Source organism: Rhinoraja longicauda, chromosome 28, assembly GCF_053455715.1.
Source record: "Rhinoraja longicauda isolate Sanriku21f chromosome 28, sRhiLon1.1, whole genome shotgun sequence".
Lineage (NCBI taxonomy): Eukaryota > Metazoa > Chordata > Chondrichthyes > Rajiformes > Arhynchobatidae > Rhinoraja > Rhinoraja longicauda.
The window spans coordinates 29,502,515-29,523,717 of NC_135980.1; the positions used below are offsets into that span (position 1 = coordinate 29,502,515).

Sequence of the window (21,203 nt, forward strand, 5' to 3'; positions counted from 1 at the left end):
TCAGTTTTAAATGGCCTCCCCTTTATTTCCTAGACTGTGTGGCCCCTGGTTCTGGACTCCCCCAACATTGGGAACATTTTTCCTGCATCTAGCTTGTCCAGTCCTTTTATAATTTTTGAACGTTTCTATAAGATCCCCCTCTCATCCTTCTAAATTTCAGTGAAGAATCTAAAATCTAAAACTTGCCTTCTACACCTTGGATAAAAATGAAATATTTTCAGGTTCAATTAGCAATGGGAGTATCCATCTTTAGTTATTTTAGGAATGATGTGAAGATATGAGGGCTCTGAGGTGGGTCAGATAATTATTTTGGAATGTGGTAGTACACCTCCCCAGTTCAAGTCGAACCTGATTTCTGTTTCACTACATCCGCATCTGTTTGCTTGCAGTTGTTCTGTTTGTGAGCAAGAACTGAAACTCCAGGGACAGATTGAGACTGAAAACACCTGATGATAGTTCTGGTTATTTGTAATACCGACCAGGTTGGATTTAAACCATTCGTCGCGTTTGCCTCTCTCTCCTTGGTCCAGGACACCAGATGAATTTGAATTTGTTACAGATTCACGCTGCAATTTATTCAGATAAACCTTAAATCTTTTCAGTGGAAAAAAAACCTTTCGGGATGGTCAGCGTGTTTGCTTATCAGAGTTCTCAGGTAGACTGGTGCGAAGACAATTTCCAGTTTTCAGAGACAGTTGCCGAGTTTTATAACACGGTAAGTGCCAACAAGCGTGTGTTGTCACACAGTTGTGACAAAGAATTTGAAGTATAAAGTTGGTCTGTGGTATTTCAAACTTTCACAGCCCAGAATTTAGAGTATAAATTAGAATTGTAATCGATGAAAGGCCAGGCGGTGGCGCAGCGGTAGAGTTGCCGCCTTACTGCTCCAGAGACCCGGGCCCCGGGTTCGATCCTGACCACGGGTGCTGTCCGTACGGAGTTTGTACATTCTCCCCGTGACCTGCGTGGGTTTTCCCCGAGATCTTCGGTTTCCTCCCACACTCCAAAGACGTGCAGGTTTGTAGGTTAATTGGCTTCAGTATAAATGTAAATTGTCCCTCGTGTGTGTAGGATAGTGTTAGTGTGCGGGGATCGCGGGTCAGTACGGACTCGGTGGGTCGAAGGGCCTGATTCCGCGCTGCATCTCTAAACTAAACTAAACTAAACCAAACAGAGCCAGAATTGAGCATTTTAAACTTGATGAACAAACTGGAATTTGAACAAGACAGACTCAAAATGCTGGAGTAACTCAGCGGGTCAGGCAGCATCTCTGGAGAAAGGGCATGGGAAGCACTCGTAGTCAGGATCGAACCCGGGTCTCTGGCGCTGTGAGGCAGCAACTCTACCGCTGCCTTAAGGTAGTCAACAAACACAATTATGGACCTGTCACCAAAACAAAATGCAGGGGATACTGAACACATGCGGCATCTGCAGAGAGAGAAACAATGAATGTCTCAAGAGATGATCTTCCAGCTAGTTGACTGTTTATAGATTTACGTTCATGCTCAGAATATGCCACATGAATTTTCACATCTCAAACAGACTTCCAAGATAACCATGGAAAAGATACACTTAAACTTCTTAAAAACAAGTTTATAATAATAATAATAATAATGCATTTTATTTATATAGCGCTTTTCATATACTCAAAGACGCTTTACAGAGATTTAGAGAACATAGGGAAATGAATAAATAGATAAATAAGTAAATAAATAAACGAACAGAGAAAGGAGACAGAAGGTGAGGTGACCTTCAGTGGTTGAAGGCAGTACTGAACAGGTGAGACTTCAGCGATGTTTTGAATGTGGTGAGTGTGGAGGAGTCTCTAACGGTTTGGGCTAGTGAGTTCCATAGGGTGGGAGCAGCGATGGAGAAAGCCCTGTCCCCCCAGGATCTGAGTTTGGTCCGGATGTGGGGGATAGGAGATTGGCAGCAGCAGAGCGGAGGGTGCAGGTGGGAGTGTGCCTGTGGAGGAGGTCGGTCAGGTAGGATGGGGCCAGGTTATGGAGGGCTTTGTAGGTTATGAGGAGGATTTTGTACTGGATTCTCTGGGGGATGGGGAGCCAGTGGAGTTTATAAAGGACGGGGGTGATATGGTCACGGATCGGGGTGTGGGTGAGTAGACGGGCAGCGGAGTTTTGAATGTATTGAAGTTTACTGATGATTTTTGAGGGTGCGCCATAGGCTGTTGCAGTAGTCCAGACGGGAGGTGATGAAGGCGTGGATGAGGGTTTCTGCAGATGTGGAGGAGAGGGATGGACGGAGACGGGCAATGTTTTTGAGGTGGAAGAAGGCTGTCTTTGTGATGTGTTTGTCGAAGGAGAGGGTTTGATCAAAGATGATTCCAAGATTCCGGATGTGAGGTGAGGTGGATACTGGGAGACCATCAATGTTGAGGATGAAGTTTTGGGTGGATTTGGTGAGCGTTTTTGGACCAATGATGATGATTTCAGATTTGTTGCAATTGAGTTTGAGGAAATTTGATTGAAGCCAAGATTTTATTTCAGTGATGCAGTTTGTCAGTGTAGAGTGTGTGGTGGGGGAGATTGACTTGGTGGAGATGAGGAGCTGGATATCATCGGCGAAGCAGTGGAAGTTGAGACCATGACGGCGGATTAATTGACCAAGGGGGAACAGGTAGAGGATGAAGAGGAGGGGGCCAAGGACTGAGCCTTGGGGGACACCTTGGGGGAGGGGAGCGGTGGGAGATTTACAGTTGTTAATGGAGATGAACAGATAAAAGTTTAAGGCCCACATTGGCTTCATGGTGCTCTGTTTAGCCGTTTATATCTTTTTTACTTTTTTAGATTGAGAGTGGGATCTGAACATACAGAGCAAGATTAGCAAGTTTGCTGATGATACAAAAGTGGGTGATTTTGCAGATAGTGAAGATAGTTGTGAACGATTGCAGCAGGATCTGGATCGGTTGGTCAAGTGGGCGGTGGAATGGTTGATGGAAAATTCAAGGTGTTGCATTTTGGGATGTCAAACAAGGTCACAGTAATGGTCGGCCTCTGGGTTGTAGAGCAGAGGGATCTAGGAGTACAGGTGCATGGTTCCTTGAAGGCCAAGTCACAGGTAGATAAGGTGGTCAAAAAGGCTTTTGGCATTTTGGCCTTCATCAGTCAGTATTGATTATAGAAGTTGGGAGGTCATGTTGCAGTTGTATAAGACGTTGGTGAGACCGCATTTAGAATATTGTGTTCAGTTCCGGGCGCCATGTTATAGGGATGATATTGTCAAGCTTGAAAGAGTTCAGAAAAGATTTACGAGGATGTCGCCAGAACTAGAGGGTGTGAGCTAAAGGGAGAGGTTGAGTAGGCCAGGTCTCTATTCCATGGAGCGTAGGAGGATGAGGGGAGATCTTATAGAGGTACACATAATCATGAGAGGAATAGATCGGGTAGATGCACAGAGTCTCTTGCCCAGAGTAGGGGAATCGAGGACCAGAGGACATAGGTTCAAGGTGAAGGGGAAAAGATTTAATAGGAATCCGAGGGGTAACTTTTTCACACAGAGGGTGGTGGGTGTGTGGAACGAGCTGCCAGAGGAGATAGTTGAGACTGGGACTATTCCATCGTTTAGGAAAGAGTTAGACAGGTACATGGATAGGACAGGTTTGGAGGGATGTGGACCAAGCGCAGGCAGGTGGGACTAGTGTAGCTGGGACATTGTTGCCCAGCGTGGGCAAGTTGGGCCGTAGGGCCTGTTTCCACACTGTAATCTCTCTATCACTCTATCTTTCACTTTTGCAACTGCTGAGAGTAACGGTGATGGAGTCACAGATAGAGTCAAAGAGTCATACAGCGTGGAAACGGCTTTCAGCTTAACCTGCCCACGTCAACCAACATGTCTGGGCTACACTAATCCCACTTGCCCATATCCCTCTGAACCTTTGTGTAAGAAGGAACTGCACATGCTGTTTTAAACCGACGATAGACACAAAAAGCTGGAGTAACTCAGCAGGACAGGCAGCATCTCTGGAGAGAAGGAATGTGTGACGTTTCGGGTCGAGACCCTTCTTCAGACGATCTCTAGATTCCCTCTCCCCGACTCTCAGTCTGAAAAAAGGTCTTGACCCGAAATGTCGTCCATTCCTTCTCTCCAGAGATGCTGCTGAGTTACTCCAGCACTTTGTGTCTATCTTTGGTGTAAACCAGCATCTGCAGTTCCTTCCTACTCATTTCAGTATCATGTTGCTATGTGGGATGAAAGGCGGCATTTGGTCCATGTGCTGGTATCCATGCGGTGTCACTGGAGGTATATGCCGCATTCTAGAATGTTCCATACCGATGCCATCTTGAGGGCATTGCGGCACGTGGAACAATGCAGCGCGGGCACATTCAGCGCGGGGTCAATCTGCAATAAACGCGGCGACCAGTGTCTCGGTCTTCAGAGTGGCAGTGGGCATCCTGCAGCGGGTCAGGAGGCTGGCATGATCAGCGGCTGGAAATATCACAAGCCCTCCGCCCCCCTTCCCCATTGCCGGATCTCTCATCTGCCTTCCTCTCCCGGGCACTGGCACCTGTGCCCGGCCTCACCTTGCCTCACCTTGCCTCCCAGCATCATGACTCCACTGGGAAGGCACACAGTAATAAGGATCTCTCTGCTGTTGCCTGCACAACAGGTTGGCAAAGCTAACTCATTGTTATTCCCATCACTGGATGCTGTGCCTTCTCATATCGAGCAGAGATTTACACACTTTGTTTCGTTAAACTTTGTTAAAGGAGATTGAGTCATAAGGTCATAAGCGATCGGAGCAGAATTAGGCCATTCGGTCCATCTCTTCCTCCTAACCCCATTCTCCTGCCTTCTCCCCATAAACCTTGACACCCATGGAGTCATAGTGTGGAAACAGGCCCTTCGGCCCAACTTGCCCATGCCCATACAATAGTCCCACCTGCCCGGGAGCTAGATAGAGCTCTTAAGGATAGCGAAGTCAGAGGGTATGGGGAGAAGGCAGGAACGAGGTACTGATTGAGAATGATCAGCCATGATCACATTGAATGGTGGTGCTGGCTCGAAGGGCTGTATGGCCTCCTCCTGCACCTATTGTCTATTGCCTGCATTTGGTCCATATCCCTCCAAACCTGTCCTATCCATGTACCTGTCCAAATGTCTTTTAAACGTTGCGATAATCCCAGCCTCAACTACCTCCTCTGGCAGCTCGTCCCATGTGAAATTGGATTCAACCATTGTTACAAGTTATTAATATTGCTTTAATTTACAGGTCAGCAATGTGAGTTTCTTTATATCTGCGCCCATAATGATGTATCTATTACATCCTTATGCTCAAAAGAGGAACAGAGCTGTGTACCTCCTCTGGGTCATGGTCATGTTAGTCGGTAAGTACACAACATAACAGTTGTCAAAGTGGGATCTGTTAGTGAATGACATGATGTCTGTCTGTCTGTCTGTCCTAAAACTCTCGTTTGTTATCTTGTTTGTGACTGAACTTCAGCCAAAACGGTACACGACAGCGCGACAATTTTAGGCCCACCTTACTCACCATTGTCACTTCAGTGATAATGCAAGTAGTTTTATTGAAATCGGTGTTATATTTTTTAAGTTATTCACATTTTTATGTTTAAAAGTAGGGGAGGGGGAGGAGGGAGTGGGGGAGAAGGGAGAGGGGATGGGGGGGGGGGGGGTAGAGGGGAGGGGGGGGGAGGATAGGGTGCTGCACCAATGCAGGGGAGGTTTTGGCCCAACAGGTCCACTTTGTCTCGTATATTACTATAACTCTCTGTCCGTGTGTATGTGTGTTTGTGCACACCATAACTTTGGTGCTTCGCACAGCCAAAACAGTACATCATAGCGCCATAATTGTTGTATCACGTTACTCATCATTATCCTGGGCATATTATGTAACAACTCTCATTCAAATTGAACCTACATTTTTAAAGCTAGAGACATTTTAAAGTTAAAAAATTCACTTTCTAACCCATTTCCTGAAACTCCTCAGCGTCTGACGTCACAATGCTCCACGTTCCACTTAATTTGCTCCTCACTAGCCAAAACAAGATGGCCGCTGGCAGCGCCGCCACCCGCCCATGCTAAGTCGTTCCATCTCCCCTCGCACCTCTCCCCTCGCACCTCCCCCCTCTCTCCTCGCACCTCGTCTCTCCTCTCGCCCGGCCCGCCCAGGCATTGACTCGCACGTCGGCAGTCAGCGTTGAACGCATGGGCACTGGTAAGTGCCTTTCGCAGCCAAAGGCTCCACGGAGGGGAGTGGGCTTGGCGGCCCAGTGAGTGGAGGGGAGGGGGTTGGGGGGAGGAGAGAGTGCGGGTGGGGGGAAGGGAGGTGGGGGTCAGGGGAGGGGGGATTGGGGGTGGAGGCAGGGATGGGGGAGTGGGGGTGGGGGCAGGGGAGGGGCAAGTTGGGGTGGGCTAGGGGGAATGGAGTGGGTCAGTGGGGGGAGGAGGGGGCATAAGGGGCATTGAGTGCAGGGGGGGGAATTGAGGGTGCTACACCAATACAGGAGAGACTTCGGGTCCAGGGCTCACCCTCTCAGTCACACCCTCTACCCTCCCTCTACGAGGAATGGACGCAACGGGTCCATTTGGTCTAGTATATTACTGAATGTAAGAAAATGTTAGGTGCGGTCACGGTGGCGCAGCGGTGGAGTTGCTGCCTTACAGCAAATGCAGCGCCAGAGACCCGGGTTCGATCCCAACTAAGGGTGCTGTCTGTACAGAGTTTGTACGTTCTCCCCGTGACCTGCATGGGTTTTCTCCGAGATCTTCGGTTTCCTCCCACACTCCAAAGACGTGCAGGTATGTAGGTTAATTGGCTTGATAAATGTAAACATTCTCCCTGGTGGGTGTAGGATAGTGTTAATGTGCGGGGATCGCTGGTCAGGACCTGTTTCCACGCTGTATCTCTAAACGAATTAATCCGTAGAAGGTGTGTAGTCAGCATATCCAGGCTCATTGGTCATACAGCCAGGAGCTAATCATCAACATCTAAACAAACAGTTGCTGCCTCGCAGCGCTAGAATTCCATCCTGACTCCGGGTGCTGTCTGTACGGAGTTTGTACGTTCTCCTCGTGACCGCGTGGGTTTTCTCCAGTTTCCTCCTATATCCCAAAGACGTACAGGCTCGTAGGTGACTTGACAGGTGACTTGACTTGGGTAAAATGGTAAATTGTCCCTAGTGTGTGCAGGATAGTGTTAGTGTGCGGGGATTGCTGGTCGGCAGGTCCAAAGGTCCTGTTTCCGTGCTGTATCTCCAAACTTAAACGTGGTGCAAGGAATGTCCTTACTCCGATAGGCATTAGATATTCTCACCAAATAGATGAATGATTTTGAAGTTTGCACTGTTTACATATCTTGCACTGCCAAATGTTAGAATATTGACTGATCCAGCGGTGTCATGTTTTGAAGAGTTCTCCACGATAAACTCCACTTTATTTCCGGACTGTTAGTGCAGTGTGATTGTTCCATTTAACACAACCGGTTTTGGAGACGTCTCTGAAACACAAAGTGCTGGAGGAACTCAGCCGGACCTAGTTCCTAGACTTACACTTGTCTGCATTTGCCTGACCTGCCACCTAGTGGCAATCAAGTCACCATGTGTCGGGAGGAACTGCAGATGCTGCTTTAAACCAAAGATAGACACAGAAGGCTGGAGTAACTCAGTGGGTCAGGCAGCCTAGAAGGAGTGGGTGACGTTTCGGCAACCAGTCTGAAGAAGGGTCTCGACCCGAAATGTCACCCATTCCTTCTCTCCTGAGTTACTCCAGCATTTTGTGTCTATCTCTGGCGCAAACCAGCATCTGCAGTTACTTCCTACACTACCCTAAAGTAAACTCCACCACATTCAACTACACTAAACCAAACCAAACTACATCTCCTGCAAGGAATAGTGAAGTCAATGAGAACAAGCAACCAGAAACTGTAGTGAGATCATCTTGTGTAGGAAAGAACTGCAGATGCTGCCTGACCTGCTGAGGTACTCCAGCATTTTGTGAATAAATACCTTCGATTTGTACCAGCATCTGCAGTTATTTTCTTATATTATATAAAGAACTGCAGATGCTGGTTTAAATCGAAGGTAGACACAAAATGCTGGAGTAACTCGGCGGGTCAGGCAGCATCTCTGGAGAGAAGGAATGGGTGACGTTTCAGAAATTTGAAGATGTTTTCCTCCTCTCTCCGAGCTGCGATATCGCAGTTACTGTGGTATCTTTGCCATTCTCTCAGCCCCTGCCACATTTGGTGCCTTGTCTCTGTTCTGCCCTTCCCCAACTGATTTTTACTATTTTGCCTGGATGACATTGTAGATTTTTTTTCTGGCATTAGAATTTTGCTCGTTTGTAGTGTTTTCTTGCACATTAAATGTTAGATTCCAACTGGAGAATAAATCCAAAGGAATGAATGAATGATTCTGGAGAAGGGTCTCGACCCGAAACGTCACCCATTCCTTCTCTCCAGAGATGCTGCCTGTCCCGCTGAGTTACTCCAGCATGTTGTGTCTACCCGTGAGATCGTCTCTTTCACCTGACACAAAAATCTAATTAATCTCACACCTGTAGCTAGTCCTTCTTGACATTAAGATTTTGTACCATGTCAAGAGATGATTTTGCATGAGTATTTTTTGAAAACTATATGTCGGAAAATGAGACAATAAACGGCTACAGCCCCCATTTAATCAAAACAATATATTTTCTCCAACAACAATAGGCTCCTTTTCCGCATACTACCACATGACTCTGAGCTACGTTGGTCAGTTACTCGATGAATTGTCCATCTTGTGGGTCTTGGCCTTTGCTTACATGTTATGGTTTCCCAAAAGACATTTGCCCAAGCACATGAAAAGCAGGTAATTTCATTTAACCTTTTTTTTCCAATATTAGTTGGTTCAGAACTCCTGGATAGAGTGGATGTGGAGAGGATGTTTCCACTAGTGGGAGAGTCTAGGACCAGAGGGCACAGCCTCAGAATAAAAGGACGTTCTCTTAGGAAGATGAGGAGGAATTTCTTTAGTCAGGGTGGTAAATCTGTGGAATTCTTTGCCACAGAAGGCTGTGGAGGCCAAGTCAGTGGATATATTTAAGGCAGATATAGATAGATTCTTGATTAGTGCGGGTGTCAGGGGTTATGGGGAGAAGGCAGGAGAATGGGGTTAGGAGGGAGAGATAGATCAGCAATGATTGAATTGCGAAGTAGACTTGATGGGCCGAATGGCCTAATTCTGCTCATATCACTTATGATCTTATGAGAATGTACAAACTGGGAATTCAGATAACACACAACATACGATATTCAAATGGTCTTGCAATGTAGTGTGTGTGGCTGTGTGTGCAGCAGAGTATTATAGTCACCAGATGCCTAAGCTCAAAGTTACACAGTGTGAAAACAGGCCCTTCGGCCCAACTTGCCCATGCCGACCAACATGCCCCATCTACAGTATACTGGTCCCACCTGCCTGCATTTTGGTCCATATCCCTCCATACCTGTCCTATCCATCCATGTACCTGGCTAACCGTCTCTTTAGAAACATTGACCTGGAGATACGAGGTCTAATCCCACCGCAAACACTGGAGAATTTAACTTCGAGCAATTAAACACATTTGGCATCAAATGCTAGTGTTGGTAACGGTGGCCACAAGTCTACTGGTCTGCCGACAGTGAGCTGGTGCATTAACTTTCTAGTGTGAAGACCTTTGGGGCGGCCAGAGTTTATGTGGACATGCTCAGCGCTGGTCTCCCCATTTAGACATCCTCGAGACCTTCTCCGACAAGGAGATTAGATATGGCACGTGTGGCTCCTGTACACATCCCATCCCCTTGCTCACACACCATGGGCAAGGCCCGGATCAGGAGTTTGCCTGGATACCATTCAGCATCTCAGATGGGTCCCAACGCAACACGTTTGGGAAAATCAATGGCCTCGTTAGCAGCCCTAATACTAATTCAACGTCCACCATATGCTGTAGCTCTGGAGTTTGGTGGAGTTGCTGCCTCACAGCACCAGAGACCCGGGATTATTCCCGACTACGGGTGCTGTCTGTACAGAGTTTGTATGTTCTCCCTGTGACCTGCGTGGGTTTTCTCCGAGATCTTCGGTCTCCTCCCACATTCCAAGGGTTTGTAGGTTAATTGGCTTGCTCTAAATGTAAATTGTCCCTCGTGTGTGTAGAATAGCGTCAATGTGCAGGGATCACTGGTCAGTGCGGAATGAAGGGCCTGTTTCTGCGCTGTATTTCTAAGTTAAACTACTGAAGAATGCTTTTATGTTTTATAGATTAATTAAATGCAGCACTTGAAAAATGGCCACACTTTAATTTAATTGCCCAACCTCAAATTGTAACAATGGGCAACATTTTTGTGTTAAAGGAGATGTAATGTAAAAAATCTTGCCACACAAAATAAATTGCAGGCAGCACGGTGGCGCAGCAGTAGAGTTGCCGCCTCACAGCGCCAGAGACCCGGGTTCCATCCCGACTACGGGCGCTGTCTGTGCGGAGTTTGCACGTTCTCCCCGTGACCCGCGTGGGTTGTCTCCGGGTGCTCCGGTTTCCTCCCGCACTCCAAAGACGTCCAGGTTTGTAGGTTAATTGGCTTCTGTAAATTGTCCCCAGTGTGTGTAGGATAGTGTTCGTGTACGGAGTGATCGCTGGTCAGCACGGACTCGGTAGGCCGCAGGTCTTGTTTCCACGCTGTTTCTTTAAACTACAGTAAGCTAAATTCTTGTGGCTGAGCTGCGGGATAAAGTAAGCCTCTGGCGCAGTGCCAGTGTGCGTCAGCCCAGGAAACCTGGAGAAACTGCGCAAACTGTTGGATCGCTGTTAGATTACTTTCACCAACCACGTAAAATCATGAGAGGAATAGATCGGGTAGTTTAGTTTAGTTTAGAGATGCAGCACGGAAACAGGGCCTTCGGCCCACCGAGTCCGCTCCGACCAGCGATCCCCGCACACTAACACTCTCCTACACATACTAGGGACAATTTACACTTATATACCAAGCTGATTAACCTGCATGCCTTTGGAGTGTGGGACGAAACCGAAGATCTCGGAGATAAACCCTCGCAAGTCACGGGGAGAACGTACAAACTCCGTACAGACAGCACCCGCAGTCGGGATCGAACCCGGGTCTCCGGCGCTGCAAGCGCTGTAAGGCAGCAACCCTACCGCTGCGCCACCGAGCTGCCCTTTAAGGCTGGAGGGGCAAAACTGAAAGGAGATGTGCGTTCCAGGCACCAATCACAGAAGGGTGGTGGGTGGCTGGAACGCGCTGACAGGGGTGGTGGTGAGGAAGATATGGTACAGGCATTTTAAGACGGCTTTAGATAGGCACATGGATATGCAGAGAATGGATGAGTATGGGCCTTGTGCAGGCACAGGCGATTAGTTTACCTTTGGCGTCATGTTTGGCACAGTCATTGTGGGCTGCAGGTAGGTTGGCCAACTTCCTCACTCACAAATACGGGACAGAGGGTAGACGTCACCGCCCCGCGCGCCCCCACGTGACCTCACCCAGCCAGCGGCCACGTGCTCCCGCTCCACCAATGGCGGCCGCCATTGGTGGAGCGGGAGCACGTGGCCGCTGGCTGGGTGAGGTCACGTGGGGGCGCGCGGGGCGGTGACGTCACCCTTTGTCCCTTATTTGTGAGTGAGGAAGTTGGCAACCCTACTAATACGGGGACAAGGGCAGTCCCGTACGGGACAAGCCAATTTAGCCCAAAATACAGGATGTCCCGGCTAATGCGGGACAGTTGGCGAGCCCCAGCCACAGGGCCTGTACCTGTGCTGAACTGTTCCATGTTCTACGTTGCACTATTACCACGAGTAATATTAATTACTTCCTCACCGTGCACATTTTCCACACTTCATGGCAAGAGTGACTGTCTTACTTCAAAATTCACTGTTTTGCATTTCATTTTTCATTTGTATGCTTGCATTTATTTTTCCGTTTTCTGGATTGTTGTTCCGAATGAGGTTTTTTTGCCATAATTTACAACCGTAATTATCCACCTAACAACCTAGAGCGGGAATTATCTGCTGAAACCGTCTATCTATAACGTTGTTGTTCTTCATGTGAACTTTCAGCCTTCCTTCCTTGTGGTTGCTATTGGCGACGGTCTGTCTATCTTCCGTACTGTGTCTACACTTTCTTCCTGCATCAGGTCCCCATTTCCTTCCCGTCCCTGCCCGGTAGGTCACCCCCAGCGACTCCTGTCAGAATCCTCGGCCTTTTCTCTCCCACATATCCGTGACCTCTGACATAAGAGGCCTACTTCCTGAGGAGATTGTCTCCTCACTACCCTGCAGGTTTGTCTTCGGCCCAGTCCAGGGGCAACGTCTTATTGACCTTTGGCCTCACCCCTTTGGTGTCATCTGGTTTCTATTCCATCTTCCAACGTTTCGGCTCCCTGCTCCAAACCCCGTCGTAGCTCCTGAACTCTTGACTCCTCTCCTGTCCCCTGCGTATGTTCTGAATCAAAGCTGGCCAGACTTGCCCACATTTGAGAGCTTGGGGCAAAGGCAGGAGATGGCTGTAGTTAAAAATGGATGAAACCAAAATGGATGTAACCAGAATTTCCAGCATCAGAGCTAGTTAGGGTTGCCAACTGTCCTGTATTAACCGGGTCATCCCGTATCAATGCGGGGAAAACCAGGGAGATGGTGGTAGATTTCCGCAGGCGCAGCCAGGTCCCCCCGACACCGGTGAACATCCAGGGAATGGATATCGAGAGGGTGGATTCTTATAAGTACCTGGGTGTCTACCTCAACAATAAACTGGACTGGACTGAAAACACCGATGCGCTATACAGAAAGGGCCAGAGCAGACTTTATCTGCTAAGGAGACTCAGGTCCTTTGGAGTGCAGGGGGCACTCCTAAGGACCTTCTGCAACACGGTGGTTGTATCGGCCAGCTTCTATCTAGTGGTCTGCTGGAGCAGCAGCATCTCAGCGGCGGAAGGGAAGAGACTCGAGAAGATGGTCAGGAAGGCCGGCTCTGTCGTGGGTTGCCCCCTCGACTCAGTGCAGGTGGTGGGAGAGAGGAGGATGACGGTGCGGGGCGGTGACGTCACCTTGTCCCGTACTTGGGAGTGAGATAGTTGGCAACCCCTACAGCTAGTAGGCCTTACGGTGTGAGAGATCTGGATTCAATCCTGACCTTGGATGCTGTATTAGTGTAGTTTGCACATTTCCTCTATGACTGCATGGGTTTTCTTTGGGTGTTTCGGTTTCCTCCCAAGTTTCCAAAGAACGAGTGTAGAGGTTGGGCGGTCATGTTACAGTTAAATGAAACGTTGGTGAGACCACATTTTGAGTATTATGTTCAGTTTTGGTCACCATGTTATAGGAAAGATGTTGTCATATATAGTCTTTCTGCTGAAGATAGTCACAAAAAGCTGGAGTATCTCAGCGGGTCAGGCAGCATCCCCGGAGAAAAGGGAATAGGTGACGTTTTGGGTCGAGACCATTCTTCAGACTGAGAGTCAGGGGAGAGGGAAACGAGAGATATGAAAAAGTTCAGAAGCCGCCCAGTTAGCAGTCTTTCATCAAAATCGCTTTTCACTAGCTCACCTCAGTACACATGACAATAAACCAAAGTAAACTAAATTAAAAGCATTGAGTAGAAAGGAACTGCAGATGCTGGTTTACACTGAAGATAGACACAAAATGCTGGAGTAACTCAGCGGGAAGGGTCGAGACCCTTCTTCAGACTGAGAGTCAGGGGAGAGGGAGACACAGAGATAAGGAAGGGTAAGGTGTGAAAATGTGACATCAAAGGGGACGTAGCTCAAGGAAAACGTCGACTAGATCGTTGTTAGCTAGGGGAAGGTGACAACGAAGCATACAGAGATAAAATATAATGAGGAAGACAGTCAAACTGGTCGCAGAACTAGGATGGGGAGGGAAGGAGAGAGAGGGTTACTTGAAGTTAGAGAAGTCAATGTTCATACCGCTGGGGTGTAAGCTGCCCAAGCGAAATATGAGCATTGTTGTTGTGAAGCTAACTCTCGGTCCAACATTTACTGACGTGTGTTTTCCTTTCACCAGGAAGGTGTTTTCATTGGTGGTCTTTCTCGTGGCACTGCTTAGCACAGTGCTGTCGTTCTTTAAGCCCACAGTAAATGCGTACGCCCTGAACGGTGTAGCCTTGCACATCATTTATGTGATCATACTCGAACTGAAAAGGTAAGGACTTTTCAGGAAAACAGTATTAAACATGGTAGTATAAGAAAATAACTGCAGATGCTGGTACAAATCGATTTATTCACAAAATGCTGGAGTAACTCAGCAGGTCAGGCAGCATCTCGGGAGAGAAGGAATGGGCGACGTTTCGGGTCGAGACCCTTCTTCAGACTGATGTCAGGGGGGCGGGACAAAGGAAGGATATAGGTGGAGACAGGAAGATAGAGGGAGATCTGGGAAGGAGGAGGGGTGATGTGATTTGCATTGAAACTAATAAAAATATTAGATTTGGTAGATGCACAGAGTCTCTTGCCCAAAGTAGGGGAATCGATGACCAGTGGACATAAAAACATAGAAAATAGGTGCAGGAGGAGGCCATTCGGCCCTTCGAGCCAACACCGCCATTCATTGTGATCATGGCTGATCATCCACAATCAGTAACCCGTGCCTGCCTTCTCCCCATATCCCTTGATTTCACTAGCCCCCAGAGCTCTATCTAACTCTCTCTTAAATTCATCCAGTGATTTGGCCTCCACTGCCCTCTGTAGCAGAGAATTCCACAAATTCACAACTCTCTGGGTAAAAAAGTTGCTTCTCATCTCAGTTTTAAAAGTCCTCCCCTTTATTCTAAGACTGTGGACCCTGGTTCTGGACTCCCCCAACATTGGGAACATTTTTCCTGCATCTAGCTTGTCCAGTCCTTTTATAAGTTTATACGTCTCTATAAGATCCCCTCTCATCCTTCTGAACTCCAGTGAATGCAAATCTAGTCTTTCCAATCTTTCCTCATATGACAGTCTCGCCATCCCAGGGATCAATCTTGTGAACATATGCTGCACTGCCTCAATTACAAGGATGTCCTTCCTCAAATTAGGAGACCAAAACTGTACACAATATTCCAGATGTGGTCTCATCAGGGCCCTATACAACAGCAGAAGAACCTATTTACTCCTATACTGAAATCCTCTTGTTATGAAGGCCAACATGCCATTAGCTTTCTTCACTACCTGCTGTACCTGCATGGTTTAAGGTGAAGGGGAAAAGATTTAATCGGAATCTGAGGAGAAACCTTTTCTCACAAAGGGTGGTGGGTATATGGAACGAGCTGCCAGAGGAGGTAGTTGAGGCTGGGACTATCCCAACATTGAAGAAACAGTTAGACAGGTACATGGATGGGACAGGTTTGGAGAGATATGGGCCAAACACGGGCAGGTGGGACTAGTGTAGCTGGGACAAGTTGGCCGGTGTGGGCAATTTGGGCCGAAGGGCCTGTTTCCACACTGTGTCACTCTTTGACTCTCATTCTAAGACAGCCTACCGCATGCATACCGACCTCTATCCTCATTGTCTTTCAGGTGTACAGATCAAAGAATAATTCACCTTGCCTTTGCCACTGTGGCCTGGTGGTTTATAGCGATCTCCTGCTGGCTCAGCGATCGCTTTCTCTGCGCTTTCTGGAGGCAGATCAACTTTTACTACCTCCATAGCTTCTGGTAAAAAAACATTTCTAAACTTATAAAATCTATTTAGCAGGTTTATTACAGGTTATTCTGGAGTACCTTAGGGGCGGCACGGCGGTGCAGCAGGTAGAACTGCTGCCTCACAGCGCCAGAGACCCGGGTTCTATCCTGACCACGGGTGCTGTCTGTGCGGAGTTTGTACGTTCTCCCCGTGACCTGCGTGGGTTTTCTCCATGTGCTCCTGTTTCCTCCCACATCCCAAAGAGGGCAGCAGCAAGGTACCTAATGTGCGCGGGGATCGCTGGTCGGCGCGGACTCGGTGGGCCGAAGGACCTGTTTCCATGCTGTACCTCTAAACTAAACTATATTAAACTAAATCAAAACCCAACACCTTCCAGGAAAACTAGACCCAATTATTAATTGTGTAGGAAGAAACTGCAGATGCTGGTTTAAACCGAAGATAGACACAAAAAGCTGGAGTAACTCAACGGGACAGGCAGCAACTCTGGAGAGAATGAATGGGTGACGTTTCGGGTCTGAAGAAGGGTATCGTCACCCATTCTTTCTCTCCAGAGATGCTGCCTGTCCCGCTGAGTTACTCCAACATTCTGTGTGTGTCCCCAATTAATTGTCAGTTTAGTTCAGAGATACAGCGCGGAAACAGGCCCTTTCGGCCCACCGGGTCCGCGCTGACCAGCGATCCCCGCACATTAACACTATCCTACACCCACTAGGGACAATGTACAAACATATATGTCTTTGGAGTGTGGGAGAAAACCGAAGATTTTGGAGAAAACCCACGCAGGTCACGGGGAGAACGTACAAACTCCGTACAGGCAGCACCCGTAATCGGGGTCGAACCTGGGTCTTTGGCGATGCATTTGCTGCAAGGCAGCAACTCTACCGCTGCGCCACTGTGACAGTAACATTATAACCTTGGCAAAAGGTTTAGCTGAAGCTTGTTCCTATCGACTGTAGCCTGCGATCGTTTACCTTGCCAGTGATCTTTGTTGCAAATGATGACATTCAATCATTGCTCCACATACGTATAATGCGAGTCTGCGTTCTTGGTACGTTAGTACATGCTGCCCTATGCAGGGGCACAATGCTTTGCATCCATCTCTCTCTCTCAACCAAGACCAAGCTGGCCATCCGTGAGTCACGGCGCCAGGCGGAAGACGGCTCTTCCCGAGCCGGCTGCCTGCCCTTTTCTGGGGTTACGTCCGTGCCCAGGTGGCACTAGAGAGGGACTACGCGCTGTCGACGGGCGCCCAAGGGGATATCCGAGACCGCTGGGCACCGGGGGGGGGGGGGGGGGGGCAGGGTGGAATGATCCTCAATAAGGATGGGGAAATAGTGATTTAATGTTTAAGAATATTTGTTTATTTTGGATTATGGTGGTGGGTTTGTTTACTTTTGTGTGCATTTTTGTAAATAGTTGAATAGAGAAAATTTATTTTTGGTAAAAAATAGAGATATTTCATTAAACAGTCTACACAGCTTTCACACACGTTACAAATGAGTGTCACAAACACTGGAGTTTGCTTGTCAGCTGAAATGGCTGGGAAACGTTAGTGGCGGGTTTGGTCTTTGATTTGCTCCTTGGGCATGCAGCGGTAGAGTTGCTGCCTCACAGCGCCAGAGACCCGGGTTCCATCCTGACCACGGGTGCTGTCTGTGCGGAGCTTCAACGTTCTCCCCGTGACCACGTGAGTTTCCTCAGAGGGTGGCGAATCTGTGGAATTCATTGCCGGAAATCTCTAGGACTGGACAATGTTTCCCCCTTTACCCTCAAGCTCTGTGCAGAATAACTGGCACCGATCTACAGACATTTTCAACCAGTCCCTGCAAACCTGCACAGTCCCTGCCTGCTTCAATGTCTCCACTATTGTCCCTGTACCCAAAAAGACAAGGATCACTGGTCTTAATGACTACAGGCCTGTCGCACTTACCTCTGTAGTCATGAAGACCTTTGAAAGACTTGTGCTGGCCCAGCTGAAAAACATCACAAACCCCCTGTTGGACTCCCTGCAGTTTGCACACAGGGCCAATAGATCGGTGGATGACGCAGTCAATCTAGGCCTGCACTTCATCCTCCAGCACCTAGACCACAAGGGGACCTATGCCAGGATTCTGTTTGTGGACTTTAGCTCTGCTTTTAACACCATTGTGCCAGAGCTACTACACTCCAAACTCTCCCAGCTGACTGTGCCTGAACCCCTCTGTCAGTGGATCATCAACTTCCTGACGGACGGGAAGTAGCATGTGAGGCTGGGAAAGCACATCTCGGACCCGCAGACCCTCAGCATAGGAGCACCGCAAGGCTGCGTACTCTCCCCTCTCCTTTACTCTCTCTACACCAACGACTGCACCTCCACAGACTCCTCTGTCAAGCTCCTCAAGTTTGCGGATGACACTACCCTGATTGGACTGATCCAGGATGGGGAGGAATCTGCCTACAGAGGGGAACTAACTCAGCTGGCGTCCTGGTGCCATCGCAACAACCTGGAGCTCAATGCTCTCAAGACAGTGGAACTAATTGTAGACTTTCAAAGAGATCCCCCTCCCCTCCATCCACTCACCATCAACAACAACATAGTCACATCTGTGGAGTCATTTAAGTTCCTTGGAATCATCATCTCCAGGAACCTTAAATGGGGGGCCACCATCGACTCCACAGTCAAAAAGGCCCAACAGAGGATGTACTTCCTGCGGCAACTGAAGAAACACAATCTGCCAATTCTATACTGCTATCATTGAGTCCGCCCTCACCTTCTCCATCATGGTCTGGTTTGGCTCAGCCACCAAGCACGACATCCGGAGGCTGCAACGGATCGTTCGCACGGCTGCAACCATCCCCCCCATTGATGGACTGTACACTGCAAGGGCCAGGAAGCGAACGGGCAAGATCATCTCTGACCCCTCTCACCCTGGCCACAAACTCTTCAAAGCACTTCCCTCTGGAAGGCGACTCCGGACGGTCAAAGCAGCCACAGCCAGACATAAAAACATCTTTTTTCCCACGAGTGGTAGTTCTACTCAATAACCAAAGTCTGTAGTCTCTTTTTTGCTCTGGTTTATTTTCACCCACATGTTTAGACCGTAATGTTGTATCCTTATTGGTTTGATGTGGTTATGCTTTATTCTTAATTGTTAACTGTATGTTTGTGTTGTCATTTGTGAGCAGAGCACCAAGGCACATTCCTTGTATCTGCATACCTGGCCAAGAAACGTATTCATTCATTCACAGACGGTTGTGGAGGGCAAGTCATTGGGTATTTGTTAGGTGGGTGTGGAAGAAATTAATTTAAGAGGGAAATTAAAGGAAAATGAAAAGCGGAGACTTTCCAGGTTTGCTTCAAGATTGTATTGCATGATATCATGGAGCAATGGCGGCAGTAAACTGCCCACCAGTTCTCTGACTTCACAGCAGAATTAGCCGACAGTTATACTGTGCAGTAAACAACTTGTTTTTTGCTAGATACTACTCTACGAAAATATTCCATCAACTACATGGGTACCAATTATTTCATTAGTCATAACATACTTTGTGTTTATGTTAATCTTATTCAACAATAAATGGTGAATACAAGTCAAACACGATACAAGGGCATCTTGACGTTATTCTATCTCACCTTTTAGGTGACCCGCACCACCATCCCAATCATAAGCCCCCCATTTACAGTAGCATTTCTACGCCACTAGCGGTAGGGGGCGTGGGTGGTCTACTGTAACATCTTAACCCGAGTGTAAACAAGCTTCCTTATCTCCTCTACTATTTCATGTTCACCTTTACCATCCACCCTTCAACACACTCCCAGATAAGAGGTCACACGTCTAATCTTACTTTGCCGATTCCCACGAACCTCTTCTGCACCTGGTCAACAAGAGATGCCTATTGTCACATCCAAGCACCCTTTCGTTACTTTGTTCTATTCCAATCAAAATTAAGTAAGGAAGGACATTAATTTTTCTTCCACAGTGGGGATTGACAGATTCTTGATTAGTACGGGTGTCAAGGGTTCTGGGGAGAAGGCAGGAGAATGGGGTTGAGAGGGAAAGATAGATCAGCCATGTTTGAATGGCGGAGTAGACTCGATGGGCCGAATGGCTTGATTCTGCTCCTAGAGCTGAAGAACTTATTAACTACAGTGTTTCGCATCGGACTTCTCGACAAAGAAATATTTAATTGAACAATCTGTGCAGCTTTCTGACAAATTACAAATGAATATCACAAACTCTGGAGTTTGCTAGTCAGCTTACATGGCTAGGAAAGTTTGGTACGGAAGATAGACACAAAATGCTGGAGTAACAGCAGGACAGGCAGCATTTCTGGAGAAAAGGAAGAGATGACATTCTGTGTCGAGACCCCTGTTCAGACTGACACGCCGCCTATTCCTTTCCCCCAGAGATGCTGCCTGCCCCGCTGAGTTACTCCAGCACTTTGTGTCTATCTTCGGCATAAACCAGCATCTGCAGTTCCTCCCTACAGATGTCGGTACAGAGTTTGCTCTCGTTCTTTGTGTGTGAAGAAGACTTTGGTTAGGTAATAAACAAACGCAATCCACAGTTTCCACGCAGCTTATCTTATTTCTGCGTCCCTTTTTTTACAGGCACGTGCTAATCAACATAGCGGTTATCCATGGGATAACGCTGTTTGCGTATTTCGACGCGTTGTGTGAAATTCCTGAGTTCAGCCCAGAGGTGAAGTATTGGCCGGAACAGTGGGGATACCTGGGACTGCCATACATTGCCATCAAAACCAAGGACTCTCTCCAAAAGATCTGTTGACAAGGATTATGCGCATTGCTCAATAATGAAAAAACACTTTATTCATCTATGCCTACAGTTATTACCTGTCAAGGGAATTTAAATTACGGCCGATAGGCACAAAATGCTGGGGTAACTCAGTGGGACAGGCAGCATCTCTGGATAGAGGGGATGGGTGACGTTTCGGGTCGTGACCCTTCTTCAGTCTGACACTCGATCTGAAGAAGGGTCTCGACCCGAAACGTCACCTATTCCTCTATTACAGATAGTCTGAGATCTGGAAACAGTGAAACAATCCAAGCAGACGACACAGGAATCAAGGCAGCAATTAACAGCTGCTGAACTCCATCATTCACAGCTATTTGGGAAAGAAAGGAGATACCTGATGACTGGTCAGAAGGAAGAAAGGCAACTTCAAGAAAGGAAACTTAAGAGAGTGTAACAATTGGAGAGAGATCACTCTTCTATCAATTCCAAGCAAGATTCTGGCAAAGATTATAACACAACGTACCTCAGAAGCAGTAGACAAACAGCTCAGGAAAGAGCAAGCAGGATTTCGTGATGGGAGGGGATGCAATGACCAGATATTTGCCCTGCGAAACATTATAGAACAGTGCACAGAGTGGCAGAGACAGATATACATCAACTTTGTTGATTTTGAGAAAGCATTTGACAGCATCCACAGGGACAGTCTCTAGGGCATATTACAAATGTATGGGATCCCACAGCACACAGTCAAAGTAATTAAGAGCTTCTACGCCAACCTCTCTTGCAGAGTAGGGAATAGTAACCACACATTCCAGGTGAAGACAGGAGTTC

General features: G+C 47.8%; 1 protein-coding gene across 1 annotated transcript; it reads left to right on the forward strand.

Moving 5' to 3' along the window:
- Positions 1-622: 622 nt before the first annotated feature.
- acer1 (alkaline ceramidase 1) lies at positions 623-20,405 on the forward strand. The gene is made up of 6 exons (XM_078423875.1): positions 623-715; positions 5,231-5,345; positions 8,687-8,825; positions 14,020-14,157; positions 15,510-15,647; positions 20,228-20,405. Exons 1-6 carry the CDS (start codon positions 623-625, stop codon positions 20,403-20,405), a joined length of 801 nt encoding a protein of 266 aa, XP_078280001.1.
- Positions 20,406-21,203: the final 798 nt, after the last annotated feature.